General features: G+C 39.3%; 1 protein-coding gene and 1 long non-coding RNA gene across 3 annotated transcripts in view; one reads left to right on the forward strand and one right to left on the reverse strand.

Annotated features, from left to right (window-relative positions):
* Positions 1 to 3,278: 3,278 nt before the first annotated feature.
* On the reverse strand, positions 3,279 to 6,918 carry LOC109961581 (G-protein coupled receptor 26-like). The gene is made up of 3 exons (XM_020602510.1): positions 5,853 to 6,918; positions 4,748 to 4,861; positions 3,279 to 3,842 (listed from the first exon to the last, which is right to left on the reverse strand). The coding sequence occupies exons 1-3, from the start codon at positions 6,521 to 6,523 to the stop codon at positions 3,557 to 3,559; spliced, it is 1,071 nt and encodes a 356-aa protein (XP_020458166.1). The 5' UTR covers positions 6,524 to 6,918; the 3' UTR covers positions 3,279 to 3,556.
* A 4,132-nt stretch (positions 6,919 to 11,050) lies between these two features.
* Positions 11,051 to 23,613, forward strand: part of LOC109961711 (uncharacterized) — a 62,606-nt gene continuing 50,043 nt past the window's right edge. For both annotated transcript variants that reach the window (XR_002275160.1, XR_002275159.1), the window contains exons 1-3: positions 11,051 to 11,140; positions 11,602 to 11,656; positions 14,395 to 14,518. This is a non-coding gene — a long non-coding RNA (uncharacterized LOC109961711). The remainder of the gene's footprint in view (positions 11,141 to 11,601; positions 11,657 to 14,394; positions 14,519 to 23,613) is intronic.

A 23,613-nucleotide genomic window follows, 5' to 3' on the forward strand; every position in this document is an offset into this window, starting at 1 on the left:
TTTGGTGTGATCAAGTGATGGAGTGAATACCTACTGATGTGTACACCTGCCACGTATTTGTATGATTAATGAGCAAACCTGAGGGAGTGTACAGTGAAACATATTATTTGCTCATTTGTTGGCCTAAAGAAATTGGACAGATCAATCAGTTAAGTTTTCTCAGTGTGCGGAGGATGATTCATTACTTACTCAGTTTAGTGCTGCTGTCCCTGATTAAAAGAAGCTGCTGTACATGGGTCGCTTCTGTTGTACTGGATGTTCTTTTTAAACACGGTTTGAGAGCAACTTGCTTCTACTACAGTTATTTAAAATGACAAATTTACATCTAGCTTGGCAGCAGCTCGTTGTTTCTTAAAATCCTCACAACTCAAGTCAGTTTACTTAATGGTTTAATCATTTTTGTGTCTAAGGTTTTGCATCTGAATTTTAGTCAGCTACTTTCTTTACACTAAAGCATAATGGCCTTAAAGTCTATATTTGACAGGATGAATTATAATAGCTTGCACAACAAAGTCAAAAGGCACTTTAGAAAGAGTGGCTGTGCTTTGACTGTGTGGCGGTATGGTACAGTATGTAATCTGAGAGACCTGATGGAATTCCTTTTGGTACATTTCAAATTAAACAAAATGATTTTCACAACATTTTGCTTTTGAACCTCATGAAACACGACAAATATTTACCATCTCAGACTGCAAAGAAAATGTGTTGATCATGTTTTATCAGGAAAACTTTTACTTTATGAGCCTGGGAGAACCACTTGAGCTCTAACACTGGGGTTGTGTGAAGTCAGCCAGTGCACCCCTCTTTCCTGCCTTCCTTCTCTGCTTTCTTGTACTTCCTACGCACTGTGGCTTAATCACAAGGTCTTCGTGTATGTCAGGTCTGTGTCTGCCTCTCTCCCACTCACCCAGTCTCCCAGGGAGATGAGATATACTACACACACCTCCAGAGAGGAGATCCAAACTTTGTGAGTACTTTCTACTAATTGCCCTTGGTTGGCATACTCCGTGAATACGGTGATGTGGTAAATGCAGTCTTTGCCCCTCTTGGTGAATAATAAAAACAACAGAGGCAGCTTGCCATGATTGTTTCATGTTTCATGTTCTTTACACAGACAGAATAGATATTTTTCCACACAGTTCTTATCAAAATGGGTAAAGGGGAAAGGAGGTTAACTAGAAAGATTGAGAGAGATTTGGTTTATGATGAAGGTGAGAATCTTTTAGCACTGTCGCAACTGCCTGAACTTGGTGAAGTGGGGCCCATTGTACTTTCCTCTCTTTCTTGTCTCCTGTTCTTCTTCTAGCTGCTCTGCAATTATGAAAGCCTTTAACTCTTTACCCAAATACTTTTGTTAAAAGTCTTTTTCTGCTGCTGCAGTGGGTGGAACACATCTGAAATTATTTTTCAGATTAATTATACCTCATTCCTGAATTAATAATCAGTGTGGGAGAGTAAAGGTGTTAATAACAGATTTGGCAGGCTTGTCTTTTGGTAAAGCATTGTTCAAGTAAAAATCTTCTTAACTTCCTAGGGATCATTTCTTATCATACAGCACCAAATACATGCTTAAATGTGTAAGAAAAAATTCTGGTGACGTTTTAAAATGTCAAAATGCACAGCATTTATTTTCGCATAATCACAAACATATTTAGCAAAAATCAGACAGTTTTCACAAAAATAAATAGATTTTCTGCCTTTTAAAGGCCTCATACCGTCACAGCAAAGTAAAAGTAACATCCTGATTTGCCATTGTTGTCTATATAAATCATTTTTACAACCCAGCGTTCACACTGCTGCTTGAAAGTCATGAGCTGGAATGTTAATTATGCATTACTGAATAGAGGCTACCACATTCAAATAATAGTTTACCCGGTTTTGTGTGATGCAACGATACAATGGGTAGTATTACAAAATAAGCATTACTTAAAACCTCCTTACAGTGTGACCAAACTGCATAACAGACTCTATCAGCACACCTAACCACAACACAGAACACCAAAAATAACAGAATGTAAAAGGTTCCTTCTAAATGAGAGAGTTTGTAAAAGGCACTTTAGATCTCAGGCCTCACAACTACAGCATGCAATAATATCAACTAAACCACTGGTGCAGTGTTCTACTGACTGCACAGTCAAAATCAGCATCTAATTTGAAAAGAATGTGGTGAAGGAGACGTAGCTTTTTGAGAGTCCATTGTGTTGTATGTGCTGAGCTCTAAATGCTGTAAATGTGTATGGCTGCGACCTTGGCTAGGTGTCCCTTCAAAAAGAGATCTTGATCTCAGTGGAAAATAAAATAAAATTAATTTAAAAAAATCTTTCCTTGAACACATACAGTACTTTATCCAGGTAGAGAATCAGGATTGAGGTCAGAAGGTTTGCTTGAATTTTAATCAAGAATAAGATGCAAAAGTTCTTACATGTAATAGATCAATTTTTTCAGACCGGATACTTTTACATCTACTGACTTGGGGCCATAGAAATACTCCTGTTTTTACTCTTGTGTTAATACAGTATTCTGTTGCTAGTATCAGAGAATACTAATACTGCATTACACAATTAGCACACTTAATCACCATAATATTGTTTTCCATGTGACACAGGCTATTTGACACAAATTTACCAGTATGCTACAGAACTGTCTCATTAGAAACTCTTTCACTTTGACAAGACTGTTACATTTGTACTGAAATCTGTTAATGCTCATACAACCTACAAAAGTGGTTGGTCTATAGTTTTTAATGCACACTCCTTTTTCTTGTTTGCATATTTTTTTTCTTAGTTTGTTCTTGTTTACTTGTCTACTCATTACTTTATGGAAGAACATTATACATACACACTGAGAGCCACAGTATGAGATTCAAATTCCACCCGGCCAGTAAAACTGATTTTGATTCTGAGATATATATACGTAATATTTTTAAATTAATTGGTCCTACTGGCCTCCTTCATGTGGAGCCAAACTCTGATATAGCTTATTCCTACTATTTATGAGTACATCTATAAGCCACACTGTTGGCACTGGGTGACGTGTTCCTTTATTACTATGAACATGAGCTCAGTTTTATTTAAGTTAATGCCATACACACAGTCCTGCTGCTGCTATAGATATTTGCTAGTGTACCAAATCTGTTCCTGAAAGTAGCCCCCCTGCAAATGCACTTTTCATTCCATTTTAGGGGGCATTTTTTTAAAAAAGCACTGCCCAGCTGTTTCAGGAAATAATTTATATTTTATTTATTTAATGTTTTAAATACTATAGTGACCTATTTATGACTTGTGTCCTGGTTAGCATCAGATGAGTTTGGGCCTGAGCGCCTCAAACCAACTGGGAAAGTCAAATAGTTTGGATTAACACATTGTTAGTTCGGGTCTTTCCACAGGTTTTGTTGACAGTTAGAAAAACACAACATTTTGCCAGCTTTGTCCTTTAGTAAGTAACTAGAAGAAAAGCTTGCTCACTCTGATGTTACACCATCACTAAAAGGTCAATCTACTATCACACCCTTCTGCTCATCAGCATTAATGTCAGAGACATCAAATCCGAGACATCTCTAGCTAAGTGATGACTTGTTGGCCAAGTTGTTGGCAGGTAGTTGGGTGTTGTTGGTTGTTTCGGAGATGTTGCTCTGCCCAATACTGTTCTCCACCCTGAGGGAGGAGGAGTTGAGCGGGCTCCTCTTGAGGATTTTGTTAGCCAGAAGGCTGTAGGTCTTCCTGTACTGGTGACGCAGAAGCGAGTAGACAAATGGGTCACTTGCTGCCTTGCTGTAGGCCAAACATTTGGACAGCACACCCCACTGAGGGTTTATGGACTCTGTGGAGAACAGTTCTACAATTCTACCTCAAATAAAGCAAAAAGAAGGGAAAAAATAAACACATCATCAATAAGTAAAGTGCAGCAGTCAAGCAAATTCTTAGATCAGTGTTAACTAGAGTGAAAGTGGAATAAAATTAAACCTCCACTGTTACTGTAATAGACATCATTCTTCACTGAAATGTCATTACTGTGTTGGGGAATGTAAACCAACAAGTCATTTTCTGCTTATTGATTATCTGATGATTAAAATAATTTTACAATAAATCTGATACCTGACACAGTTTTTGTCCTAATAAATAAATTAAAGCCAAGACAAAGTAATCTGTCTCCTTAATTAGCATGATATCCTTAAGTCTAGCATGTCTCACCACACAGCTCCTAATGCGCTTCCTTTCTATTTTCATACCACATATCTAACAGCTTCTGACAGGATGCCACCACTGATACTGGGGCTAATACTAATGAGAGTGAGCGATACGATTACTGACTCACTTGCTAACTCTCTTTCTCTGTCTCTCTCCCTTTTTCTCCATGAAAAGGAAGCTGTTAAAAGCATTAAAAATGTTACCAGATAACAAGGCAACACTGAAAATAACATTGTACTTATGGAGCTGAATAAGGAAGATAATTTGAAATCTTTTCCTTTTATTTTGAAGCAAAGACAAAATGTACAGAATTCAACTTTTGTGCTCTATGTCCTTGATACTGTAAGCATTTATTTTCAATCTTGTGATTCAAAAGGGAGTAAATGAGACATTTATCAAATTCTGATGGTACTTTACATTGGGTAAATAACATACCTCACATGCAAGCATTCTAACACACGCATGAGCACACACACACACACACACACACGCACACACACACACACACACACACACACACACACACACACACATATACAACATCATAAACCGCTGCTAACCTTGTAATGACATAAGGTGTGAAGCACACCACAAATGTGCCAATGAATGTACTGATCTTCTTGGTAGCCCTCTGCCTCCTCCGCTTCTGCTCATCCAAGCATTTCTGACGCACGCTGCCAAAACACACAGGTATCATTATCTACCCAGGAGGCATGATCAGAGTCATGCAGACATAATGTGGCAGTCCACAGAGGATAGATGGGATAGACACAAAGAAAGCAAGGAACCTCATGCTGATTATATTGCACAAATATCAATTACGTAGGTGGGGAGCAATTCGATGTTTAATTGTTTGACTAGAAGTCAGAGTGGACAGTAAATGATAGAAAGGCAAAAAATGAGGCAGGCTTTGCTGACCTCAGTGAGCCATGATACTATAAACACTGGCTGACACTGATAGCACCTAGCAGACTCCAGTCATCATCAGTAGAGCACTTTAGTTCCATGAGTATCATGCAGACAGATGCCCCACCTCACTCTCCACCCCCCACCCCACACAAAAAGAAAAAAAAAAAATCCAAATTAGGTAAATCTGCTTATGACAGAATGGGGTTGTTACTAACTACTTTAAACTTTCATTATTAATTAATATGACAATTATTTATGCGAATAGCAAATTAATAAATTAGATAAATGTCAGAAAATACTACAAAATGTGCACCATGAGTGCAAAAATCCAAGCTAACATGTATATCTCAGCGGTGCCCCCAATGATGCACAGCCAACACTGGAGCCAGACAATTGTGATAGACAAATTGACTATCAACATGGATTATTTTTCTGCCCATCAGCTCAGTGATTCAAGACTGTTTGCATGGCCATAATAAAAATAAATAAACCATAGTAATTTTCTGATGATGTTTTTATATTAGCGCATTAAGTGCTTGTTTCCTTGGAAAGAAATCTTTATTATGTCCCACGGAATGTCTTAATTTTCAGTTGAGAACTAATTCGGTATTGATTTTACCACAGTATCAAAATGCTCCTTCTGAAATGGTTCACATACTAGACAAAATGAAAAGGAACATATCAAACTTTTCAGTGAATGACAACTGCATTCAAAAGACACATATTAGACTGAATGTATCTGTAATGATTGTTTACCTGGGGTGAATATCCACGAGGAGCACCAACGTCTGCATTGTGATCACGTCGATGCGTTTACAGTGAAACCTTGCAACTTTCAGCACTTTCAGATATGTTACACACAACACAATCAGCGTAATGAGGAAAGTTAGAGAGTGCAAAGCCACGGTGAAAATGATGAACTGCGTCCCGGTTCCCTTAGCCTTGACATTGCAGAGAGTGCACGATGCGTAAAGGTGGTGGTACCCGACCCATGAGCGGAAAGTCGCCACTGTGGAGAAGCAAAGTGAGTGTGTCCACGTGTATCCCAGCGCTATCAGTGCATCCCGGTGCCTTATTCTTGAGTGATAGCTCAGTGGGAACACCACTGCCACCCATCTATCGATGCTTAGCGCTGCCATGCTGAGCATGGAGTTTGTGGTGAGAAAAGTATCGAGGAAACCCACAATTTGACAGAAGCTGCTGCCTCCGGGGTATCCCGTGGTGATGAGCCCAGCAAGAGTTAGTGGCATGTTGGACACGCTTAGCAACAGGTTGCAAAACGTCAAGTTGAGAATAAACAGACCGGGTACCTGTTTGCGGATCTCCGGGTTGTACAGAAAGCAGATCAGCACCACAACGTTGGACAGCAGCGACACGGCAATAATCCCCGAAACCAACAGGGAAGCAACTATATCCGCTGCGTCCATGGTGCTTCCTCTCAAATATCCAGGCTTTTGATGAGTGCATCCACAGTCCTGATGCGAACTGTCATCGTGAGGTGCAGTGACAACATATATGAGTCCAATACATTGTCATGCGCACCTAGCTCCCCAGGCTCCAAATGTCTTCAATAAACAGAGCGGTGCCCCCAACAGCGTCCACGATTAGGTCGCAGGGAATTCATAGAGAGAAAGCTCACCTGATTATTATGAGGAAATCTGACAACCCCTTTCACGGGAATGGGGTCACAGCAGGAAGCTTGCTCTGGTGAGACACGCTTGTCATGTCATTGGTATTACAGCTGAGGGTTTCCTAGCTGCGCAATTGCGCATTGACATGATGAACAGCTTGGGAAAAAGACATAGAAGTACTTCAAGTTGTCTTTATATTGCCTTCTGTGCCAGGGTCTAAACACGCTGGTGCATCCTTTTTCAGAAACAGCTTTTTAGAGTAAAAATAAAAGCACGACGCACGATTGCGTGGTTGGTGGTAAGGCTGATGACATCAGCGTCACGTTGAACAGCAGTTCTTTCTGATAATGAGATGTTTTGCGAAAAAAAAATACACAGCCTAGATCAAGTTCGTGGATATAAAAATTACACAGAGTAATTCTCCAGTTTTTCTTTTCAAGTCGATATGAGACATTATGGTCAATTAATTTATGAACATTTCTCAACGTTAACACAACCTGCAGCTCAGATGACATTGCCATCGAATAGAGGGATGGAGTCTTATCAGTGTAGTGTTCAAAGCCTTATAAGGAGCTCTAAATGGGCACTGTAGAGGACTGCTCCATCCAAATTAGTAGTTCAGAGAAAGCTTACAGTATACCACCAGCAGTACTGTGTGTACGGCCTGTAGCCTTGCTAAGGAGGGCATGCTGTAGTCCCATGACCTAAAAACATGTTCTGCTGGCAATATGAGAAAGTAGGGCTGCATGGCTATAACGACCAACTCATCTGTCATTTCGACAGGAGTGCACTGTACACAAGGGGAAAGGTCGGAGGAGGTGATTCCTAAGTTTGTAAATAATAACCAGTGGCAGAAAAGGCATTCTATAAAAGTCCTGCGGCTTGCTTTTAAATTTTAGTTGAGTATGTAAGTACTTTGAACAAAATCAAATTTAAAAATAGTTCTTTTAGAGAAAATCACTTTCCTTGAGTGTTATAAAGTTATATTTTGTATTTATGCTTGAGCAGCATTTTAACTGCTGGAGGGAGAGCTAATTTACAGTATAGCCTACTGGTGGGCAGATAAATCCATGCTATCATAAAGTAATCATATATATTTTATGTCAACTCTGCAAAATAGCATGTACTGTAACTACAGCTGTCAAATAAACACATTGGAATAAAAAGTACAATATTTCCCTCAGTAAGATATCATAAAATGAAATTACTTCAAATAAATGTACTTAGTTACATTTCAGCACTAACAATAATAAATCATAGGGCTCTGTGATTGTTACTGCACAACCAATCGAGGCTATATGACCTCACTGAAAACCAAATATCTTATGCTGTTTATAAAGCACAATGCTGCAAATGTTTATATACAGCAACTCCTTTTTATAAAGATTACTTTTGTATTACATGCACTATGTGCAATAACAAGTAGAGCTTCAGAAAACTTGAAAAGTTCAAATTGTGTCCTATGTTCAGTTCAGTAACCAAGTGAGAAAACAAATGTCAGATGAAAGACAGTAGGCTATGATGGCAGGCTAGCACTGATGACAGTACTGAGTATATTTTAGGGAAGTCCTTGAGAAAATATGTTTTTTGTTTCTGTTTTTTTTTTTTTTTACTTACTTTTCACCAACAAGTGAGACAGCTGTGTTATATTATGTTTCGTTCTTGTGATTTGCAATAATCTAAATAATCTCAAAGTAATAAACTCCACTGATCTAGTGCTCCAGTAGATTAGATCAAACTATTATTTGATACAGGTCTGGCATAAGCAGGGAGACAAGATGACAAGTCTGCTCATTGTTCAGCCAATGAGAGTGGACGTAAATTATTCTCTGTCATCCTGTAGTCATTGTAATGTGTTGTGGTCGTGGGTGGTGGGATCTACAGTGTAAATAAAACAGAATTTATATAATGAACTTACAGAATGACCCTCTTCATGTGAAAACAGAGCCAAATGGCCATAATATATCAGTCATATAGCAGTTTCTACTTTCACCTATTCTTTAAATACAGAAAAGACTCATTTACCACTGTCACAGGCTACCATACATCTGAGTTCTTTGAAAATTTCAATTAACATGCTCACTGAGACCCCAACCCCCCCAGTAAGGATGAAAATTAAAATGACTCATTTACAAAAAATCTTTTTCCTCAAATTAGTTTCAGAACCAAAATTAAAAGCATGGATATGATCTACAGTGTTTAATTGAGAAAGTCTTCTCCACTGTCTTGCTACGAGGATAAAAGACACAAGTCTATTTGTTATAACAGTGGTCACATGTGCAGCTGTCCAGCCATCCTATAAATTGTCAGTAATGACAAATGGCCAAATGTGGTTGCACAGATTTCTAATTAATTCCTCAGAAAGAGAAGTTTTTCACTTCTGCCCCCTTCCACATAATGAGGTAACAAATGGTGAAACTGCACTGGATACCAGTCTCTGTATTGCTCCCCTAACTAGGATAAAGTTCAAATCCATTTGCTTAAAGACTTTGAGTTAATAAGGTACAAAGTTACAGCTACACACAGCCATTCATGCAATCCTCAGAAGGCATTTGCACCTGAATGTTTTTCCCGCAATTCACATTTACACCAGATGATTTTAGCTCAGTCAACCCAGAAGTGACTGTACAATAAATGCATCCCAGTCTTGTTTTATATACAGTAATTAGTGAATTAATTTTCAATACTGTTCCACATGATAGATAACAGTTTGCAGCTTTAAAGCAAGAGAAAGTTGAGTTAAATGAATGTTCTTTCAAAGCTAATGATTTGAAAATGTCTTAGTGGACAGCATCCAGTGGCTTAAAGCAACATAAAGATTGTACCAATTTTGAGAAGAATTACAGGCTACACATAGAAACTTGGTAGCATTAATGAGGTGAAGCATTATTGCAGGCAGAGCACTGAAGTTGTGTTTGCACTGGCTGATTGTCCATAGCTGTTTGCAATATGCTTTACAGCGAACGCCTCATTCGCAGCCGTGTGGCTACTAAGGACCAGTCGTAAACATGCAGATCTATAGCACAAACATTATTTAGGAATAATCACATTATGTGTCTGTTCAACAAAATTTACACTCAGCCTGAAAAAGGACATGATGTCAGATTTCTGATGCAGATAATAAATAGGCTAATCAGAACAAGCACAGACTGTAAACAGTTCAGGCGAGCAATACTATAATTTGTACTTTTGCAATGTGATAGTGTACTAAAAATAGTGATACACCTTGGAATAATAACTTCTCTAATTCCACATCCAGTGCATCAGTATCTTTACTGGCTGAATGAGCAAACCCATTTGACAAAACTGAACAAAGGTATAGCACACATAGGTAAGTGGTTGGGATTTGGCTAGGGCTGGGTTAAGAATGTCAGAAAACTGCGGTTATACATTCACACAATTTGTTGTGTTAGACATTTGTTAGTTGATTACCAGTGTGAAATTAGATACAAACAGTTCATATTGTATAAAATGAGCTTAAGTGATTGTAGTATAGTGTTAATACAGATTGTTTCAGCTTCTAAGCCACAGAAATCACAAGAATATTGAATATCAAGCTTGGTGGTAAATAATACTGTAAATTTGAGTTTATGTGCTAAATTGGGTCACTGGGATGTGTGTATGTGCTGGAAGCTAATTAAAGTGTTAATGCTAAGGTTTTCATTTATGGTCAGGTAAAGTCACTAAAGTCCAACAAAAATGTTTAGGTAATTGTCAGGGACCAGGCAGTAGGGCGGGGGACACAGCTTAAAGTTAAAAAAAATGGGCTTTTTATTAACCCAAAAAATAAGAGACAAATACAAACAACATTACTACTAGATATATTGGGCCTTAAAAGAGGTCAACAAAAGATAAAAAAAACTCATAATACTGCAAACTGAACTGTCTGATACCACAACAAAAGCCAACTGATCTAACAAGTGACACACACACATGGGAACATATATATGAGGATAATAATCACCTTTATTTGGCCAAGTATGTTACAAACACAAGGAATTTTTTTTCTGGTATAGAATGGAGGCAGCCACCTGGCTGGCCAAACCAATAACACACACAAGGGATAGACCAAAGACACTATCAAAATAATCAACTAATAAACACTAAACAGACAGTCTGCTGACAGCTAAATGTTTTCCTTTAGATAAAAAAATAAAACATAACAACAAATAATGTCTTAACATAAAGTACAAACAAATAAATAACACCTTCCCCCTAAACTCCCCCTCTTTCTTTCAGCACATGGTATAGTCCAGATCTAGAGGGAGGTATTTAACCCTGTCACTTCCTCCATCCAATTTTTTGTCAGAACCACCCCCCATCCATGGACCAGGAAACAGGAAACTCAAGAGAAATTTTACACATGTTAAAAATGCAAAGTTAATCAAATGTGCATGTTCATTGATCAGCTATGTATGTCCACTATCAAACAATACCTAACCTTTACCTACAACTTAAAACTACACACCCAAATAAAGAAAACTAAATATTACCCAAGCAATTCTACCACTGGTGGTGGTTTAGGCACTCACAGGGTGAAGGCTAGGGCTGAGGCCTTCACAGTAATGTAGACCACCCTTAGCAGTTCATGTGGTGTTATTTTATAGTTTATAGGCTTATCGTATTAACCAGTTTGCACAAATAACAAGGCTAATTAGACTAACTATGCCTAGGGGCAATGCAAGGCTATCCACTTGCACTCGTACTGTTTGACAGTATGTTTGTTGTTGAATATGTACGAACTACATAATTCTCTGTGGGTTGGTAACACATTATTATATGCTTCATTTGTCCAAAATATTCATTTTTGCATCTTAAACTTAACAAAATTTGATGATTTGTTTTTACTTTGCTCTCATTTGTGGGTTGAGAAGATTCTGCCTGCTGTGTCTTGCAAAGGCTTCTCTGACCTGATGAATCCATTACTGGGTGAGCAAGGCTGTTTTTTCTAGCTCCTGAGCAGGTGACATTTTGGGTTTCTATGGGCCAGTGACAAGCATAATACTGCATTTGAAGGTTTTTGAAGCTTTTGTCATGATCTGAGCCTATTCTCATGATCAAGTTGTACTCAACTGCATGTTCTGCAAACAAAGCAGTTTTGTCTGTGAGTCAATTAATTAAAACTGACTGTAACGCTGATTAATCCGCTTAGTTGAACAGCTCCTGTTTCTTTGTGCAGTTACTGCTTCATCAAACAGATTGTTTCTTTTTTTCCTCTCTGTGGTTAGAGAAGAAGTTGATAGCATGCATTTTAGCACTGAAACAAAGGCCATGATTTTCCCTGCTAGGAATATCAACATGGCTTTATGTCTGGCTATTCAGTTATAGGGTGACTCCAAATTGGCCATGGCACCTGCATTTCAAAGTCCAACCATGTGAAACTTTACTATCTGACTGTATCACTCTTCTATGCCTATAAAACAAAGCTTACTGTTACACTCAGTGTACACCTCTCATCATAAGTAGAACCTTGTTTATTGAGAATTATATAGCCAAAGCTTTGTTTTTTGCTGTTAGCTGAACATCAAATGGCTGGTTGTAGCCTTTTTTCTGTACATACATTTTCCAGGCTTAGTTAATCATGCTTGTCCATTTGCTTTGATGTCCCTTGTCTGGTAATGAATGTGACATCACTGAACACAATCATGACAGTAAGCAGCTCCCAGTAGTTTTTTTTTAATGGTGTGCTGATTATGGATCTTAATGAGAGATTACAGTGGTACATATCAGGACCTTCACACACACTAGGCATGTGTGGTTTATTTTTAAATGTCTGTGTGTGAGATGCATGTTTTTAAAGCTGTCTGGCTTTATTCAGTTTCATCTGGTTTGTGTTAGTAGCAACAAATCTGTGTAGTGTGTATCTGTAGCCCTTTCTTTTTTCAGGGTATTAGAGGTTTCTACAGAACAGACAAACAAGAGTAAAGCAGATAGTATACAGAGTGCACTGGCTCATGCACAAATTCAGAGGTTGTCTTTCTGTATTATTCATTGTCTGTTGCGTGGACACTTGTCTTATTTCTGTCGAGTAAGATTCACATGCACATACGTGGCCAACCTTCTTGTCTTTCATGGTTCATAGTATGACCTGAGTCATTCAACGAAACATATGAAAGTATGAACGTCATACTTTTATATGTTGGACTCAGAGGAGCAACAGCCAAATTATAACAATGCATGTGTGTTTTCATTTCTTTTGGGGATATTTTGTTGTAAATGCACAGTTTATGAAAGTCAAACATTAGTAGGAACACACGAACTATATAGCTGCTTAATTTCATTTTGTGTGACTAAAAATAACCATATCATATAAGGGCTGCTTGAGCAAAATGTGAGACACGCTGCCCCCGATTTGCAGAAAAAAGTATTCTATTGTTTTATTCTAATATATATTTTAGCTTGTCTAATTTGAGCCTAATTTGAGCATGTATGCTCTTTAGCTGGGATAATGGTACAGTTGTTCATTTCACATCAGCTACATCAAATAAAACATCTCTGATGTGCAGGGCTGGCAGACGCCTGGCAGAGCTGGCTGCCTTCCTCACAGGAGGTGAGAGCTAGATTACAAGGTGTTGTGGTGGTCATGCTCCACTCACTTTAAGTTATCAGGAAAAACTGTTGCGCTATAAAGTGAAGTCTCCTAGCAATTATCTGTCAACACTGTTTTCATCCCTCAACAGCATCATACTCTTCCAGCCCTGAAATTAAATGATTTTAAGTATTTTCATCTCAGATCAGGCAAAGAGTCTTATGAGAGGGGAAATTTGTGTTGTACAGATCTGATTGCTTGGTCGTATAATTTTAGAGAAAGAACAATTTCCACTCTCCAACTAGAACATGGGCCGATGGTTTTAAGTGTACACACCACCTTAAGTAATGGGTTTAGTTGGGAAAGAGGAGTAATTTTTTCCAGAAATCTAATCCAACATGACCATTCAGACAGGTACCTCTGGTACTTGGGTGGAAAAAAGGAGGAGGATGGGGTGACACCTTTGTCTATTTGCTGTGATGAGAAGCCACTTTTGTCACGCAGCAGTGGCACCAATCATCACACCCATCTTGTCTGGGGAGTGGGTGGATGGATGTGCTGATCTGCCAGTGCCCTGGTCCTCCCTGACAGTCGAGATTTCTGCTGCTATAATTCATTATACTCACATGCAGCTGTTAGAGCACACATTGAATGTAGGGGAAATAAATAATTTTGACATTTTTCCAAAATCAATTTAAGCAACAGTTGAAAGAAAAACACCAACATAAGTCATTTATGCTATTCCAACATTTTGTAGACATTTACTGCAAACAAATGTCATGTCTTTTTAACCTTTATCACGTATTGTATAACTCCTGATACAGTGCTTCCCTCTAGTGGAAAGAAAATTATATGAAAGGACATGACTGGTTTTAATAAAACATGAGTTTTAGAAATAACATAAAAAATGTAATTACATACTCATTTTTAAATTATTGAGATAAATATTCTGTTTTGATTTTATGACAGTTTTGTGTTTTATTGTATATGCTAGGTTAGATCATGTGTGCAGCTTTTGGATTGCAAGCTTAGTGTTGCAAATTTTTTTTTTTTTAACTGTAAATCACTTTGTAATGTTTGGGGTTTTTTTGTTTTTATTAAGTGCTACATAAATGAAATTGCCTTGCTTCATTAACAGGTGACACAGGAAACATGAAGGGGAATCTGTTGGAGCACCTTCATACCTCGTGGTAATTTCCTGTTTGGACCAGAGGAGGGCACTCTCTCCTCTCCCAATGTCCTAGCTGCTGAAGATGGCGGAGGTGATTTGATGGGGTTCTGCTGTCTCAACTGTCAGCACTTTTTCGTGTTGTCTCATTGATGTGATGTCAGTGGTGCTCCCTTAGCAGTAAAATGAACACCTGCCCTGCCATGAGGCCTAGTCAACAAGTGAACTTTGTTGGTCAGGGCAGCCTGCAGTTTAGGAACAGGGAACAAACTGTTAGCAGTTTTGATTTCTCAAATGCAAAGCTGTTTCAGGTTAAAATCTACAGCATGGTCTTTTGAAGCTGAACTTGCATATACTCTTCATGCTAGACTACACCTAATAACTTTGTAACAACCATCTGTCTTAAAGTTTATGTGTAGTTTGTATAGAGAATGTAAAGCACCTCTTTGTGTCAGTCTTTCAGGCAGGACATTACACAGAATTATACATGGCACAGCATTTAAAGCTCAGAGCACAATACAGGTAAAATTGACCTGTAAAGTCAAGTGACTGCTGCAACAGGAAAGATCATCCCATCCCTCTAATGATGGTGTAGGTTTGATATAAGTGTCTATATTATATTTAAAATATAGGGTGTGGACATTGTGTAAGGAAATGAGCTATGTTTATATTAAGCAAGTTTCTTTCTAAACACCAGCATGGAAACATCTGTTCAAAGAAAGGTGATATCAGTATTTTACCTGTTTTATTTATTTATTTTTTTTTGTATATAGAAATCTGTTGTCAAATGCAGCTTAATCACATTGGTTTACATGAAGTCAGATTTAGTTGCCCCTTTTTGCCATGAGGGGGCACCAGTGTTGCCCTATGTGGCTTTGAAATCTGGGATAAGTAAGTACAAAAAAAAAAAAAAAAACTAAAGTAAAATGGCTTTGCGAAGTTAGTCTTGTACTAGTTTCTGGTTCCTGATTTTGAAACATTTGAAGTACTTAAGGCTGCCACACTTTCTTTTACCAGAATTCCCTTTCTCTCCCTGGGGACCCAACACCTAACGCTTCAGACAGCCACACAGACCAGATTCTGAATGGTATCCTGGGTCAATACCATGATATCCCCCATTTACCTTGCTCCATTAATGACCTATTTAGCGTACTGCCAACGGCAGTAAAGAGATAGCTGGGCTTTTATACTTTCTGGCTGGATATATTAGCAGGTAATGTCCTTAAAGAGGATTAGCGGATGGAAAAAAAGGATAGAAGAAAGAGGGAGAGTGGTTGAAAGCGCTGCAGGGATGGCATGGGAGTAAATAGGCAGGTGATAGCAAGGGGCAGAAGAGAGCTTATGCTGCCTCTGGCTATGGACAGGGGATTAGCAGCCATTGTGTATTACCTGGTACCCTGAAGCATGTGGAGTCATAGCTGTTAATTGTTTGTATATCAAAATATATGTGGGAAAATAAACCTCCATTTTCTGCAATGAAGGTGTTTGTTCCATAATATTGAGCTGGCTGCAACTGATATGGTTGTAGAAAAAATGTATCAGTTGTCAAGGTCAGTAAGTGGTTTATGTTACACTGGTGGTTGACTATTCCTTCTGATCCCATGTAGTCAGTCTGTCAGGAATGTGCTATGGGTTGAGGTCAAGAGTAGCAGCAAACCAAATAAGTAGTTCTGTTTACTGTGTTCAGGAGTTAGCATTCTTTCTGTTCAGACACATTCTTAAACAGGCATAACAACCTTTCAAGTGAGCACGTGTGAATGACTAAACTAAAGATTGAAAAGTAAAAAATAAGGCAAGTGTGTGCGTGAGCAATAAAGATCAAGCCACTCAGTAGCTTGAGCCCAGCACAACACATTATACAGAGCCAGTAGGGTACTGAACTGTTGGTTTATGTACTAATTTCTATCTGTCATGTTATTTGTTCAGGCTTAAAAAAGGGAAACGCTCCCTGACATGTTTAGAAATACTGTACTGTTTCTGTAGTGTCTGGATTGCAGACATTTTCAGCCCAGCATCATTAGGAATGATGTCCATATTGGACCTTGCTACATCCAGTGCCAGTGAAAGCTGTAGCATGGAAAATAAAGATGTAGAGGTTGTAGTGGTGGATAGGTGTTTAGCATATTTGATTTTCACAAGACCATTTCTGTCTCATTACAAACTTTAATTAAAGGTCAAATGTAACTGTGATCTGTCCCTGAAGTTAACCAAGTGCTTTTGCTTGCTTAACGAACAGCGTTTTATTTTTCATAACCACATTCTGACACTAACCTCATCCAGGCCATAGTTTGCTTGCACAGATACAGTAGAAAGTGAGTTCAAGTGACCCTTTCTGGTTCTTAAGACCTTACAGATGGAAAAACACTTTTGAATGATCTTTTCAGTCTCACCTGTTCCTCACTGTTCGAACCACCATATGATTAATTCATAGTCTCCAGGCCTTGGCCCAGAACAGATAAGTTGTTTTGGGGTGATTTGATCATGCATAGATGACACTAAATGGGTCACTGCAGAATCTGCTTTAGCCACTGTCTGCCGGAAAGGAGTCAAGTGGAGAGCAAGCACCTGGGCTAGCTGACCTTTACCTGGAGAGAGGAAATGGAGAGGGATCAGGAAGAGAGGCTGCAGGAATCCAGTTAGTCAAGTGTTGGATTCAAAATTTCAGGGATGACTAAGTTAAACATTTAACTTAGTAGGAAATCAGTCATCAAAATCAGACTGGTATCATCCCAAAGCATGTTTCATTCATTTCCTTATCCACTTGAACTTCTCTGTGTGTGCATGTGCATCAGTATTTCCTCATGCTCACTCAAGTTTTAAAAGCCGTGAGAGATTTCACTCTCTCCAGGAGAGGTTTACAAAACCTTGTCTGTGCCAAGACAACCCTGTGACCATCTCTGCTCTCAGCAGCAGTGGGGATATGAAAGGAGCTTTGTGTGGTGCTTCACGCTCCATGGCCAATTGACTTCTTTTCCCATTAATCAAATGCACTGTTTACCTAATCTTTCATAGCATTTCAAAACCATTAAAACCAAGAGGATTATCCTAGTATTTCTGACAGTATTCCTTTACCTCAGGTTCAGGTGCCCTGATAATATTTTCCCTATTTTCCACCGTCTTTCTCTGTCCTTCTTCCCTTCCTCTCTTCAGTTTTACCCCTTTATCACTTTCTTTTTCCTATTTTCACTTTCTTTCTTCTTATTGGCTTTTCTTTCCCTTGGAATGATTACTTTCTGTATTATTAAAATTCTTATAGTGCAGTTTGTCTGAAAAAAATTAAGTATTATCCGATTAAATCGGTGGAAGGGGACTCGATCCGAGTTGGGTTTAATGCTGCACTTATCTGAATTCTTGACTGCTTTCATAGTGTACACTTTTTAACTTCAGGAAGTTGCTGCGGGTTGTGGGGGGGCTACATTTCAGAGAGTGTATCTTACTGTAGAGCTAAAAGAGGAAATTGTGAATTGAATTGCACTTAAAACCCCTCTTTGTAAAACTAGACGAAGTGCAAAGCAAACTCGCATGCCAGAGCAGCTGGCCAGGATCTACAGGTAGGAGTATTGGTTATAGCCCATCTGTACTGCAGCTTGTTAAGCCCTGAAGCTGTGGGAGCACGCTTTTACTCACTTCATCAAGCAGATTTCCAACTGGAGTGAGACCTCTTGAGGTCAAAAACAATAAATCTGGCTTATGAGATTTGATTAAAATATGAAAACCTAGGTGTTAGCACAAATGACTTTTTCCTTTATATGCATTCAGTCATGAGCACAGCTGCTGAAATTTCACAGTTCATTAATATTCACAATGAAATGTACAACAACCACTGCAACATGTACTTTTTACACTGTGTGCACCTGACTGGGGCTAGAATGAAATGAAGTGGACCCTACAACACACCCACAATCAAGTACATGCACACATGTGCAGTGGTGTCCCAATTTAGCTGTGCAACATAGGCACGGGAAACCTGGGTGCAACATACCATAACATATAGAATACCAGACCTTAGTTCACCAAAGTGAAGAGTTCTGAATGTTTACTTGTTATAAGCCAAGCTAAACAATTGCTAGTTAATCCTGTTAAGGTACACGTTAACACGTCTGTGCACTCTATTTTGTACACTGTCATAATACCATGAATTGCTTAGGTTGGGTTTCTAATAACACTAAATTAGTCACTGTTCTACCGAATACTACAAAGACCTGTGCAGCCATCGTTCATCTGAAGTTGGCACCCTGGATCACTAAAACATAAGTGTGGCCATGGAGGAGCTCAGGTTAGTAAGTAGGAATGTAAACTTGACCACTTTTAAATTTTACTGCACCAAATATAAAATTCCTTTTAAAAAAAATCTGTTTTTATCACTGCTGAAGACTGTATAGTCTTTTGTACTGCACCTTGTGTGCCTAAGCGTGCTTGCACACACGCATGTAGGAGTGAGTCAGTCATGTTGATTGAGTGGCTACTGATGATGCTGAGGGTTAATCTGTATTTAGCTGGTCCATCCGGATGCCTTAGAGGCCATCTTATTAAAGGAAATGAAACGTTGTGAGGCCTTTTTCAACAGACAGTTACTGAGCTCTGCATGCATTCCTTCTCTTCCGTCTCCTGCATAGTGGATAGGAACAGTGCTGTCCATAGTGGGTCTTGACAGAACTAAGTTAGACAAAAAGGCCCTTGTCTTGGTATACATATTGAGGACATGCCAGTGTGTCAATCTGATGCAATTTTGAAAATGTATCTCTAAATAGAACATGACCACTATAGACATCTGAAGTTCTGAGCTATTTGGATCAAGATACCTGAAGAATCTAGAACCGTAATGCTTTAAAAAAAAATCGCCCATGCATTTATAGAGTGGAGGTTGACAAAAAAAAAAAAAAATGGAGACCTGTTGAAATATTTGGGTAATTTTTTTGGCTTGCCAAGGAGTTGACTGTACTGTACGTTTAGATGAAAGGGTTTAATTGGAAATGATAACTTGCTGATAGAAGGGATCTGTCAGCTCACAAAACCTGTCTGTCTGCCAATACTGCAACAATATCCACAGGGAGATTGGCAGATAGAGGCCACTGTCAACGCCCTCAAGCTCTGGGTTGTTTCAGCATAAGCCCTGCGCTTGTGCTTGCGTCTGCTGGGGTATGTGGCATTATTGCTACCTGTGTGCAAGTAGCTCTGCACACACCTAAGCTTGCTTTAACAGCAAGCAAGGAGTGTATGGACACACAAGCAAATGTTAGTAATTTACATGCTAAAGATAAAAGGATAAAGACACAGGGGAGATGAGCATCAAGGAGAGTAGGACTCGAATCCTTCCAGACCATCAGAGCAATTCAACAAGATCCGGAACATCAAAGCCACATAAATATTTTTCATTCTTGGAGCCACAAAATGCAGGATGATATGACATATGCACAATAGGCCCCCAGTTTCCTCTTGGCCCTGCAGTAGTGTTGACATGAGTAGAAATTAAGTTATCACCCCTTTTTAAATTCCGGGCGGCTGTCAGACAAGGCCCAGTGGCACGGGGGCAGATTCAGTGGTTCCAACAGCGGACTACTTTGTATGGAAAGCTCTGTCTCACATTGCCTTTTCCACTGGAACTACCCTGCTTCCCACATGTGTGTCAGAGATATTTGATACTTGACTGATGTTTTGACTGTACCAAGTGGTGGAGCATGTGTTTTAAATTTTTGGACCACAAGTTGCTGTATGAGCTGATAATACCACATATCTGACTAACTTGTATTTGTTTTTAAGTCTATTTCATATAACAAATATTTAAAACTGATGCTTATTGTTCTAGTGATGCCTTCAACAAACCTTGCTCGTCACTCAACTTTTCTAGACCTTGCCTTTATCTGTCCTCTTATCAGCCTCACTAAGTTTCCTGAATGCCCACTTAATCACAAAGTCAGAAATCACAACTAACGTTTTCTCATCTGTGTTTTGTACATGTTGGTCACGTGTACAAAACTGTGATCATAATGAAGCTATCAAGGGTGTGCCCCATCCTAACTCATTCCTGCAAATGCCAAGAGGTTCCTGCATTAAAAGGAGAGTCACTCGCCATCAGAGAGCCACCATTTAATTACAACACACAGGAAATTATCCCTAAAATGGGCCCAGTGCTGATAAGTCCAAGCCCTCTGGATGACAGCTCAAGAAACCTGAGAGAACTTATCACCAAAGTGGAGGGTGGGGGCCCACGACTGGGCGCCTGACAATCTGATTGGTCTGTCATCCCCAGGTCATAATTAATATATTTATCAAATTAATAACTGAAAAGAAAATCTCAGCATCATTGGCGCTATTGTACAAAGAGGTTTGCCCTGACTTCATAGGTGAACAGTGGCCAAATTCATGTGGTGGCCGGTTTCCCTTGTGGCTAATAAGACTGCTGTCAGTATAATGGGGCAGAGGGGGGTAAAGAGAGCTGTCTCTTTAGAAAGCCATGACAGATAAATTGCCTCCCCCTGCACAGAATGAAACAGAATTTAGAGGAAGAAAAGAAAGATGTTAGTGTCTGTTGACAACCACAACCATAGTCTTTGCATTTGAATACTTATTATTGTATTGAATGTAACACAGAATATGTACCAGGTATAACAGACTGTTAACAGATATCAAAGCACCTATGTTTTATTCATTTATTTTGAAATGGTAAAGAACTTTATTTTGTAGCATAGTGTGATTTGTAAGTCAATATACAAAAAAAATAAATTCTCCTCAATGGTTTGCTATTGCCAGTCAACACCATCTGGTCACAAAAGGCAAAAGGAAATGTACCTGAAGCAAAAAATTGATAATTCCTATTTTATTCATATTTTTGTGCACAGTTTCAGTGGTTTATCTTTTTCTCTTTTGTGCATTTATGTGTTTGATAGCATCTGTCATACCATACTATACCCTGAATATTCCATAGACCATATGTTATCTACTACCTTCTAAACTTAAAAACTCATAACATTCAATTCTCTTTATTAATTGGAGTAGTGGAAAAAGATATTGCTGTTGTTAATGATGTGAATACCCCATGTGAAATTACATTCACCTTTGTTGTACTGGAATGGAGAGAGATGTCTCAAAATCCTAGTGGGTATAAGCAAAATTTATGTAAATACCACAAGGGTTAGTCAGGTGGGTCGACTGACTCTTAAACCTGCAATAACAGATCTTTTTTGCCGTAGCAGCTGTTGCTTAGGAGGTAGAGCAATGGTCCCCCACCCTGAAGGTCAGTGGTTAGATTCCCATTCCCCCAAGTCCAGTTGTTGAAATGTCCTTGGGTAAGACAGCGAACCCCAAGTTGCTCCCTTGCAGTGACAGCGCCACCATTGGTGTGTGTGTGTGAGTTAACTGTGCACACAACACTGTCATTATCACTCCTCAAGTTAATATAGTTAATATATAGTTCCCTATGTAGATTCCCCATGGGGCTGCATATTAATGCTCAGCCCAGACCACCATATCCCTGTCTTATGCAGGTGGAAAGCCACAGTGGGGATACTTTTATCGGGCATTCCAGTGGTACAAAACAGGAAGGAGGGGAAGCTGAATTGTAAAGGTAACACAATCAGCCGCTAAAGTAGTCACAGGAGTATCAGTTTGCTTTAAGCTGCGCTGAGCGCGGCACATGATTAAGATGTGGATTACTGAACATTTGCTTCATGTCACACAGACACAGGCATGCGGTTTGTTCTATAAAGTGATACGGCACCTTGACTTCATTGCAGCCCTGTCACCTGATATAATTATACAAAACACTGTACCTATTTTATTTTGGTTCAGAAGGTAGCATATAGCTTGATAATTAACAATAATTCACTAATTCAATTTTTGTGATTAAAAAAAAAAAATTCTACTCTTGCCATGCCCTACCTTGGACACTCACTACAATTTATTTATTTATTGTATTTCTGCACAGACTGGAATCTAATCTTGTAGGGTAGACTTCACCTTTGACTCTAGTACTTGACCCCCATACTCATAGTTTGTGGAAGTCAGACATGCTCAGATTCTGTTATGCACCTTCACCTGGTCTGGAAGACCTGGGTGGTGAGAGAGAGGTGTGTGTATGACGGAGAGAGAGTTTAGTACCTTTACAGCACCTTTACAGCGCACATGATATGACACACTCAAACTTCAAAAGTAGATTTGATTTTTATTTGGAAGTTAAACATTAATACCCAATGAGCTGTTTATGAACACATCCGTGACATTTAGAGTAATAAAACGTACAACTGCCAATCTATAACTGACATGTAAGTTAAAACAGCTATGTGTCATTGTTTATTCAGTATTCTAAGGTGTTCCGCTCACTCTTCTCTGGCCCCTGCATTAGCTGTTGTTATGTGTAAGTGAGTGGGCAGCGCAGGTGTACACTGATTCATAGTTAGATACACACACACACACACCCAGTGTCTTGTGTGCATCGTGTCCATTTTAGTCGGATGTATGTTCCTATGTGTTTCCAGTTTTCAAAAAGGCCTTTGAGATCCTATCCACTACCCACCTGCCCTAGTCCTTGTTAGAAACAAATGTCCAGCTTTCCACTAACCTGGGGAAAATGTAGGTGAAGACATTGAGTAAGGATAAGGAGGGGTTGGGCTACCCCCAACATCCCTTACTCACCAGCCCGCCCTACAGACTTTCTTTCAGGTTCTTGGTGTAGAGAGAGGCCGGCCGGCTGTCCCAAAGAGTTTCGCATCTGTGAGCACACACAAGATGCCTATTCATGTCCCACAGCCCTACAGCTTTGCTGCTCCCTCCTCGCCTGCCTCCCTCCTCTCCCTTCGACTCCACCTGAGGCAATTCAACTTGGGCCAGAAGCAGGGACCTTTAATCTAATAGAATGTAGCAAGCACCTGAACTACTTAACCGCTGTGCTTGTTCAAGGGGGTGGGCACAGAGGCTAAAGTAACTGGCGTGTAACAAAAAGCCCTGAACTTTGTCCTTAGCCAGGATGAGTACATTTCCTTTCTGTTGTTCCCAACAAAGGCCAGCAGGCACAAATGGTCTGCTATCTGTGTCACTGGGAAGTGGAGAGCAATTTGTTTCTATTAAACAGGATGGTCCTCATTTTCCCCAACTGACAGCCCTCCTTCCCCACCCATATTGATTCGGATGCCTTTTGTGTTGCAGGTAAAACACTGCCAGTTAGTGAGTTTCATTTGAGTTCACCTTGACCAG

This window comes from Monopterus albus, unplaced genomic scaffold, assembly GCF_001952655.1.
Source record: "Monopterus albus unplaced genomic scaffold, M_albus_1.0 scaffold3.1, whole genome shotgun sequence".
NCBI classification, from domain to species: domain Eukaryota; kingdom Metazoa; phylum Chordata; class Actinopteri; order Synbranchiformes; family Synbranchidae; genus Monopterus; species Monopterus albus.

Excerpts from the sequence above, each read along its gene's own strand:
- LOC109961581 (XM_020602510.1), bottom strand. The coding sequence starts at position 6,523 with ATGGACGCAGCGGATATAGTTGCTTCCCTGTTGGTTTCGGGGATTATT. Across the intron at positions 4,862-5,852 it reads CTCGTGGATATTCACCCCAG|CGTGCGTCAGAAATGCTTGG; the intron begins GTAAACAATCAT and ends GTGTTTTGGCAG. Across the intron at positions 3,843-4,747 it reads ACACCTTATGTCATTACAAG|AATTGTAGAACTGTTCTCCA; the intron begins GTTAGCAGCGGT and ends TATTTGAGGTAG.